Raw genomic sequence first — 10,090 nt, forward strand, 5'->3', positions numbered from 1 at the left:
GATTTGTTTGAAGGCACCATGAGATCTGATTGACGTGCGAATGAGAAACCTCCCTTCCACGGACTTCTCCCGTCGTATCTTAAAGCAGATCTTTCGCTGGGATAGCCGGACAGCCAACTTCCTGTATTAATGTACGGGTTGCGTTCGTCATTCGATGTCTTTGGCGGGATCGGTAATATTCCGAGTTAGTGAGGAAGCAAGCAGCAGGTGCATGTGAATGGCGCTCAGAGTCAAACTTAAAGTTCTCTCCATATGGCAGGCACAATGGCGGACTGGGAATCTGTTCAACAGATATAAAGGTGAATAAAGGAAACCAGGAATGAATGAAACTCTGTTTCCCATTGTTAAGAATAGCGTGTAACCCCCCCGTACAAGAGACCCTCGTTCGTGGGAAGAAAACAAAATTATATATCCCAGAAAGTGAAGAAAGTGAAGCGTTGGATCGAACGCACTCTGGAAATATCTCTGCTGTGAAAGACGCAGAATAAACAAGGATCCACCGTGAGGAAAGGAGAGGGAATGGAGAACAACGAGACGACGAGCTCGTCCAGCCACACAGCCAAAGACAGAGTGGACAGGTAACGTGCTAGTTAATCAACCGAACACATTTTCACGTTCGTGAAAACTTGCTATGCAATGTTCACTGGGCTGCCGTATAAACTCTTACCTGTCGTAATGGTAACCTTACCAAACTTTGGGAAATTCTTCTTTGGGAACCTTTTTGCTGAACCATGACTTGTACAACACGCCGCGGAATAAATGACGGAAAAAGCACGAGACACAACAGGCATATGTGAACATTTGAATCAGATCTGATACAGAATTCTGTTTCCATTCACCATGTAAGAAAAGCATTCGTCACAAATTGTTTATTGCAGTTTGAAGTATTTATTTATCTTTTTACTGCAAGGGCAATAACTTCCTTTCCCAACATATTCAACCGGATTGACTGTGACCTGCTTCACCGAAACCTTGCCATTGTTTTGGCAATAAGGACTTTGTTATGACCTAATTTACACACTTATGACATTTAAATACAATTTTGTCTTTTACATCTTGTCAGGTGACATGAACATGTGCTTGAATGTATTCAAAACTTACATATATGTAAACTTACAAGACTTCTTTCCTACAGACAAGTATTGACTCTTGTTAAAGGTTTAAGAAAGCTTATCATGTTACCTAATCATCTTAAAGACACTGTTTTGAGCCATCCACTCTCACTGTAGCACAGTATATTTAGGAGGTAATGGGACAGACATAAAGCATTATGCCAATCAAATCCACTCTGGTTAAGTGGGTAATACTTGACAATGCCTCAAATGTTAATTGAAATATTTTTGTGTTTTTCCATATCCCTTACGAAGTGGAAATTAAAACACTTGAGCAGCACATATATTGAACATACCGTATTTTCACGACCATAAGGCGCACTTAAAAGTCTTCAATTTTCTCCAAAATGGACGGGGCGTCTTATAATGCGGCGCGCCTCGTGTGTGCACCGAGTTCCAAAATCTGTAAATATTGTTGTGACTTTGATGAGCGCTCCGCTTGTCTGACTGGGAGAATTTCCCGCCGACACGCTGCTTATATAGAGGAAAGGCGGATGTGACTGAGGACAGCATGCGGGCGTTAAAGGGGGAAGGGTGCGCGTGAAAGAGGACGCTAAAGGCACGCCCCCAGTAGGTATATATTGGCTAAGGACCCCCGAAAATGGCACATACGAAGAGACACGCTTACAAAGCACAGTTTAAACTGCAAGCTATCACTTACGCGGAGGAACATGGGAATCGAGCAGCCGCGAGAGAATTCAAGATCAACGAATCAATGGTTCGCAAGTGGATGCCTGGGCTAAGGTATCTGCTTAGACTGTTGTCCGAGCTTTCGCGAAAGCCAGCATCATTGCTGAACAGCCCCCCGGCAACGAGACTGACTCCAACAATGACGAGAGGGAACCCGCCATGTTTGATGGCGAAATTGCCCAACTGTTCATTTCTGATACAGAAGATGAGGACTTTGATGGATTTATGGATGAGGATTGATAAAAAAAAATATGTGAGTACATTGTTAAATGCTTCAATAAAGTACAACCGAACTCACTATTTACATGGTTAAACACTTAAATAAAGTACAGCCGAACTCAGTTTTGCTCCCTCTGCCTTTTTAAAAACTGCCTTTTAGTGTGCATGCATGCTACCGTATGTTTTAAGCTAGCGTTATGTTTTACCATGCCTGCACCCAATCATACGGTGCGTCTTATGTATGTGTTAAATGTAGAAATAGACCCCATAACTGAGACTGCACCTTTTTATACGGTGCGCCTTATGGTCGCGAAAATACGGCACATGCAAATCAGTCACCTTTCGGCGAAATTTGCCGTTTCGAACTCAAAATAGGCCATTTACGTGAATCGTTAATGTTAAATGTATTAAGCGACGGAGCGATGTTCGGGATTACTGTCACAACACAGAATGAACTAACTTCAAATTCAGAAATGGCCAATAAAAACAGAAAACTATTGTACTTAATATTTTCCTGGAGGATGCATTTGGGATTAGCATTTGAAGTTGGTCATAGTGAAACAGACGATTATTTTAGTCAATTCTTTTCCAGAATGAGAGTGCTTAAAGACGAGGATCCTATTCATGTGGTAAAGCCATCAGGTGCAGGTGGAGATGGGCCTGGCTCAATGTGGGAGGAAACCGGAGTACCCGGAGAAAGCCCACCCTGGCACGGGGAGAACATGCAAACTCCACGGAGGCGGGGCCGGGATTTGAACCCCAGTCCCCAGAACTGTGAGGCATATGTGCTAACCAGTCGTCCACTGTGCCGGATAATATATATTATCCATCCATCGCCGGCTAATATATATTATCCATCCATCCATCCGTCCATTTTCTGAGGCGCTTATCCTCACAATATATATCTAATTATATATTTTTTGTTAAATGATATATACTATAATAACTATGAATAATAAGTAATGAATACTTAAATTAAGTTGTAAATTTAGGTTAGTGCTTTTGAATTCAGATAAGGCCTTGAAGGCCCTGACTCCACACCAATGTTAAGGACAAACATAAACTACTTCACTGCTCCTAGAATACCACGAACATTATTCAAAGTCCATCCATCCATCCATTTTCTGAGCCGCTTCTCCTCACTAGGGTCGCGGGCATGCTGGAGCCTATCCCAGCTATCATCGGGCAGGAGGCGGGGTACACCCTGAACTGGTTGCCAGCCAATCGCAGGGCACATTGAAAACAAACAGCCATTCGCACTCACATTCACACTTACAGACAATTTAGAGTTGTCAATTAACCTACCCATTATTCGAACTAATAATCTTAATTCATCACACAGAGTGGATCCATATGGCTTTGAGCATCCAGAGGACTTTGACTATGAATCATATGAAGAGCTGATGTCTGAGTATCTTGTTGTGCTCACTCAGAGGTCCATCAAATGGTCCAAATTACTGAAGAGCAAACGCAAGGTGCAGAGGAATGTAAAATGTGAGTGCGAAATGTGCAAGTGTCACAACAAGCTTTTCCTGCACACAGTAAACTTCCATTTTCCTTCCACTTAAGTAAAGCGTTATATACGTAAGGGGGTACCCAATGAGCATCGGGCTATGATCTGGATGGCGGCTAGTGGAGCTCAAGAACAGTTTGAGAAGAACCCAGGCTACTACCAGGCCCTACTTGAAGCCCAGCATGACCCCAAACTGGTGGAGACCATCTGCATAGGTTGGCCTGTAGTGATTTTTATTCATGCTAAACCGCATGTAGAGCCCTGATTCATTCTGTCTTGGTGGAGGTCTTTGCGCTACTGACTGCTCTTGCATGTGTCTTTTTTTTATTTATTTATTTTAGACTTAAACAGAACATTTCCTGATAATGTGCAGTTTCGGAAGACATCTAACCCTTGTCAGCAGAAGGCTTTGTACAATGTGCTGCGGGCTTATGCTCACCACAATGCTGCTGTGGGTTATTGTCAGGTAATATAGAAAACACAAAATTTGCACTACAATATTTAAATCCTATGGATTTTTGACATTTCTGCTAAAACATTTTTGACAACCAGCACTTTTTAAAAAAAATATATTTTTTACTGATAATGTAAACTTGATTTAAAGCAATTGTGTTAGCATCTCATCCAGTGTACTGTTAGAGGCTCTGAAGGCTCAAGGAAACTAGCCTATAATGCAATATACTGTACAGCACAACTTAGCAATGTTCAATAAAGAGTGAGGTAACGCAGTCTATCACAGAAACTCATCAAAATGTATTCATTCACATCATAGCTTGATACAGTATATCCATTTACATGCGTTGTGTCTGTGTCATTGTTTTGTATGTACTGCATTTAAAATTGAAATGTCTTCCAACACACCATAGTAGCATTTGTTTGCATTGCAAATGTGCATTCCAGGTTTCTTCATGTCCACTTGTCTCTCATATGGATTATACAGAGTTGTTATTTGGTTGTGTCAATGGTCTTTGATTTTGTCTCAGGGCATGAATTTTATAGCTGGCTATTTGCTTATCGTCACAAAAGATGAAGAAAGGTCTTTCTGGCTGATGGATGCACTCCTTGGCAGAATCTTACCAGGTGTGCAGTTGTCGTTATCTACTGTATTTGTCACAGTGTTCTTGAAAGGGTGTGTGTGTTACTATTGCTATTGCCTCCTGAGTGATGTGCACATCTGATGGCAGACTACTACAGCCCAGGCATGGTCGGCTTGAAGATAGATCAGGAGGTTTTGGGGGAGCTGGTGAGAGTCAAGTCCCCCAGAGTGTGGAAGGCCATGGTGGATAATAACGTCATGTGGACTCTTGTGGTGTCTCGATGGTTCATCTGTCTCTTCATAGACATTCTGCCTGTGGAGGTGAGGTGCTAGTTAAGTCTTGTGATACTGTATATCTCACTCAGTTTTACATTTGTAATATTATTATTATTAACAACAACACTGGGAATATTTTTGTGGTACTGAATTTAAATATGCGGTTATTTATTTATTTATTTTCTTAAAGCTACAGATTTTTTGCAATTCACCGTTCTAATTGTTAGTGAATTTTGTGTTCCTAACACAAAATGGCAGGGTTTGTTTCATAATAGCTATATAGTCTATAACAGGGGTCTCATACTCTAATTGCACCTAGGGCCACATAATGAATTTGGAGTATACCAGCGGGCCACACCAACAAATTACGACATCTGGGGGGTTCCCACCAGACCGCCCATTTCATCACAACAAAATGACAGGATCAGAAATTCCAGAACAGTTGAGAAATAAAGTAATTGACATCTGTCAGTCTGGATTCATTGCCAGTTATAGAAAACACTTGATTTCAGTTGTTGCTGGTGAGGATGGCCAACCAGTTATTAGGTTTAGGGAGCCATTACAATTTCACACAGGTCCAGGTAACTTTGAACATATTTTTTTCCTTAATACATGAAATAACCATTTAAAAACAGCATTTTAAGTTCACTTGGGTTATATTTGTCTAATATTTACATTTGTTTGATGATCTTAAAGAAAGTGGCAAAACTATACAAAAATATAAGAGTTTGAGAAGGGGGCCAATACTTTTTCACAGCACTGTATATGGGTTCACAGTAGGCATGTTCAGTACCATATTATCTTCAGACCGATACCAGTACAAGTATTCACTCTTGAGTACTTACCCATACACATACCACTGGTACTTTTGATTCATAAAATTTCAATAAACACAATGACAGATAATTGTGCAGAAGGATATTTCTGACCCACATGATCAGTCACCAATGTGTCAAACGATCGCAGTGTAGCACCAACTTAAGTATCGGTGGCTGGTATCGGCAGCCATCTTGAGCACCGTAATTTATTTTGTATAATGCGTATTTTCCCCCAAAAAATTGTCAAAAGTCAATAGTGCGCATTACACATGGGTATAGGGGAAAATGTGAAAAACTTTTAAATTTTATAAATGTATGCCGCCATCTAGAGGTTATGAAAAAGCTGTACACCTTCATTCCAATATGCCACCGCCACCTAGTGGTTATGAAAAAGGTGTAGCCTACACTTTCATTCCAACATGACAGGGATATATGTACAGTTGTGCTCATACGTTTACATGCATATAAATATTGTTTTTTAAAATACGACTGATGACTGAACAACATCCATCCATCCATTTTCTGATCCGCTTCTCCTCACTAGGGTCGCGGGCGTGCTGGAGCCTATCCCAGCTATCATTGGGCAGGAGGCAGGGTACACCTTGAACTGGTTGCCAGCCAATCGCAGGGCACATACAAACAAACAACCATTCACACATTCACACCTACGGGCAATTTAGAGTTGTCAATTAACCTACCATACATGTTTTTGGGATGTGGGAGTGCCGGGAGAAAACCCACGCAGGCACGGGGAGAACATGCAAACTCCACACAGGCGGGGCTGGGGATTGAACCCCGGTCCTCAGAACTGTGAGGCAGACGCTCTAACCAGTCGTCCACCGTGTCGCCGACTGAACAACAACCATCATTAATTTCTTCATGGTTATGTCTTGTTTAATGATAGTGCTTTTCTGAAATGCTTGACAGTTTAATTTGAATCCCATTAAAATCAAATTAAATGTTTCGACTGGCCCTTCATATTTTCTTTAAAGAATTGTCCCCATCTTACAAATTCTGCCTGGGGAATCAAACAAATGAGCACAACTGTGTGTTTTCTCAATTTCCTTAATAAAAGTAGGGCTGTGAATTTCAAAATAAGAGCAAGTAAATAAAAAAGCAAGTATTATGTGTTCAAATAAAGTGCTTAACTTTAGAATAATCATTTGAAAAATCTAACAAAATACTGATAATACTTTGTTTTAATCATATGGGTAGAAGTAAAAGCATGAATTTTAAAAATGCCTTGTACATCGGTAGAAGGGTTTTCCAGAAATTTGAGGTCAACTTTGGGGGTGCGTACTATACATGGGTGCGCATTATACACGAGAAATTACGGTACCCTATACCTTGAAATAAGACCAGTATTGGCCCAATCCCACCCCATTCCTAGTTCAGTCATAACAGTCCTCCGAGGGAAACCATACCTACAATGTGGCCTGATTTAAAAATAAATAAAAAATATAATAATAATAATAAATTTTTAAAAGGAGTTTGATACCCCTGTAAATATAAGCCATGCTGCTGAGCCTGGGAGTTCCCTGCACTTTTTGTTAGAATTTTCAAACAAAGATGTCTATTGTCTAAGAAATTAAAAACAAAGACTTTGTTGCAAATCTGAAAAGCGGTTTCATAAACATATGTTTAAAGCCATTTAAATGAAGAAAAGTGTTGACTTTTTATTATTCAAAATTTTGACACCAATATTTTCCCCTTTACTGCAAATGAACATGGGAGCCAAATATTGGTTATTTCGGCTTCTTTTACTACTAAAAATGGGCATCGGCCGTGAAAAAAACATCGTTCTTTCGCTAACACTCATCACAATGGCGGTAGCAGGAAGCAAAGAGCATCTGAAAGTCGTGTTCACAGTTTATTCTGCCTTCAAGCTGTAAAGCAAAACAGATCCATTTGAGAAAGCACATTCACACATAAAGGACTTGTGAGGGACAGATCTTATTGCTGGGAGCCATGCTTGGTAATCACGTATAGCAATAAAGGCATGCACCAATCTGTTTTGATCAAAATCTGAATTTTCAATTTTTATTTATTAATTAATTTATTTTTAAAAATAATTATTCCTTGTTTAATTCATAATACACTGCATCTAAGCTGTCAGTATTCCTATTTTATAACCACCTGGATGCTCTCAATGACCTTCTTCTATTGCAGACAGTTCTAAGAATTTGGGATTGCCTGTTCTATGAGGGCTCGAAAATCCTGTTCCGTGTTGCACTGACACTGATTCATCACCACAGAGTTCTAATTGAACAAGCCCAGTCCCTGCCAGACATATGCCAAATCTTCAAACAGATCACACGTGGACCATTTGTGGAGGAATGCCACCCTTTCATGCAGGTAAGACGAGGTGGAGAGAAAGCCAATTGCACCGAAGTTAGCTACATCCTTTCATCCAGTTTATCCTATCCTAGAAAATCTTCACTGAACCTGGAAGTCTCTCCATTGCAACGTTGACTAAACTCAGAGCAGCGTGTCGAGCACGTATCATTTCTGAGGAGACAAAATGATTATTTTTTTCTCATGCTCTTTAAATATTGCACTGGACGAAGGACCAAACAACTCCATGTCTTGTCTTTAACACCAATTCACTTCTGTTAAAACCTAAATGTAAAAATATGATCGTGATATTTATAGCTATGTGATAGTAACACAATCACAACAGTTTGTTTAGAGTTTAAAGTTTCTTCTTTATGTTAGCATTTACTGTAAGCACAGCCAACTGACAGGACCAATGTATTTTTTTTGTCATCCACATTTTTTTGGGGTGGATGAAATGTTAACTGGCACAAAGTGTGCAACATTATTGTGAATTGTAAAATGTGAATTTCAGGATCTTACATTTCATGTGGCCTATGTCTTGTTCACCTCTATCTGACCAAAATATAACACTCCTGCTTATGTGATTCCAGGACTGGTGTGTCTATGTTGTTCTGTGTCTGATTCTCAATCCAGATACAGTGGGGTAAAAAAAGTATTTAGTCAGCCACCAATTGTGCAAGTTCTCCCACTTAAAAAGGTGAGAGAGGCCTGTAATTTTCATCATAGGTATACCTCACCTATGAGACAAAATGAGGGAGAAAAAAATAATTTAAAAAAATCCAGAAAATCACATTGTCTGATTTTTAAATAATTTATGAGCAAATTATGGTGGAAAATAGGTATTTGGTCAATAACAAAAGTTCATCTCAATTCTTTGTTATATACCCTTTGTTGGCAATGACAGAGGTCAAACGTTTTCTTTAAGTTTTCACACACTGCTGCTGGTATTTTGGCCCATTCCTCCATGCAGATCTCCTCCAGAGCAGTGATGTTTTGGGGCTGCTGCTGCGCAACACAGACTTTCAACTCCCTCCAAAGATTTTCTATGGGGTTGAGATCTGGAGACTGGCTAGGCCACTCCAGGACCTTGAAATGCTTCTTACGAAGCGACTCCTTCGTTGCCCGGGCGGTGTGTTTGGGATCATTGTCATGCTGAAAGACACAGCAAAGTTTCATCTTCAATGCCCTTGCTGATGGAAGGAGGTTTTCACTCAAAATCTCATGATGCATGTCCCCATTCATTCTTTCCTTTACACAGATCAGTCGTCCTGGTCCCTTTGCAGAAAAAGAGCCCCAAACACGACAGGTTTTTACCAAAAATCCTCCAACCAATCCTCTTCTGAATCATCCAAATGCTCGCTAGGAGACAGGCATGGACATGTACTGGCTTAAGCAGAGGGACACGTCTTGGCACTGCAGGATTTGAGTCCCTGGCGCCGTAGTGTGTTACTGATGGTAGCCTTTACTTTGGTCCCAGCTCTCTGCAGGTCATTCATTAGGTCGCCCCATGTGGTTCTGGGATTTTTGCTCACCGTTCTTGTGATCATTTTGAGCCCACGGGGTGAGATCTTGTGTGGAGCCCCAGCTCGAGTAAGATTATCAGTGGTCTTGTATTTCTTCCATTCTCTAATTGCTCCCACAGTTGATTTCTTCACACCAAACCGCTTTTATACTGATGAGTTCAAACAGGTGTCATTAATACAGGTCGCGAGTAGAGGATAGAAGAGCCTCTTAAAGAAGTTACAGGTCTGTGAGAGCCAGAAATCTTGCTTCTTTGTATGTGACCAAATACTTATTTTCCACCATAATTTGCTAATAAATTCTTTAAAAATCAGACGTAATTTTTTTCTCTCATAGGTGAAGTATAGCTATGATGAATATTACAGGCCTCTCTCGTCTTTTTAAGTCACAATTGGTGGCTGACTAAATACTTTTTTGCCCCACTTTGTTTTAGTCAAAAAGAAAAACTTTGGTATCGATCTTACTTCAGTTTGTTGTTTAACACATTTGGTTGAATGACTCAGTTAAACCACTTGATACAGGCTAGAACAAATCCTAAATGCCCTCTTGTGCAATATACTCAAAGAAA

General features: G+C 40.3%; 1 protein-coding gene across 2 annotated transcripts; it reads left to right on the plus strand.

Annotated features, from left to right (window-relative positions):
• Positions 1-48: 48 nt before the first annotated feature.
• grtp1a (growth hormone regulated TBC protein 1a) lies at positions 49-8,585 on the plus strand. 2 transcript variants are annotated; one of them, XM_061670193.1, is made up of 8 exons: positions 49-578; positions 3,364-3,515; positions 3,591-3,749; positions 3,876-4,000; positions 4,518-4,614; positions 4,719-4,891; positions 7,834-8,019; positions 8,094-8,585. In XM_061670193.1, the coding sequence occupies exons 1-8, from the start codon at positions 520-522 to the stop codon at positions 8,187-8,189; spliced, it is 1,047 nt and encodes a 348-aa protein (XP_061526177.1). In that variant the 5' UTR covers positions 49-519; the 3' UTR covers positions 8,190-8,585. The 2 variants fall into 2 exon arrangements, with proteins under 2 accessions (XP_061526177.1, XP_061526178.1); XM_061670194.1 differs by lacking the exon at positions 49-578 and adding an exon at positions 2,642-2,795.
• The last annotated feature ends 1,505 nt before the right edge of the window (positions 8,586-10,090 follow it).

Source organism: Phycodurus eques, chromosome 2 (genome assembly GCF_024500275.1).
Source record: "Phycodurus eques isolate BA_2022a chromosome 2, UOR_Pequ_1.1, whole genome shotgun sequence".
Taxonomy (NCBI): Eukaryota; Metazoa; Chordata; class Actinopteri; order Syngnathiformes; family Syngnathidae; genus Phycodurus; species Phycodurus eques.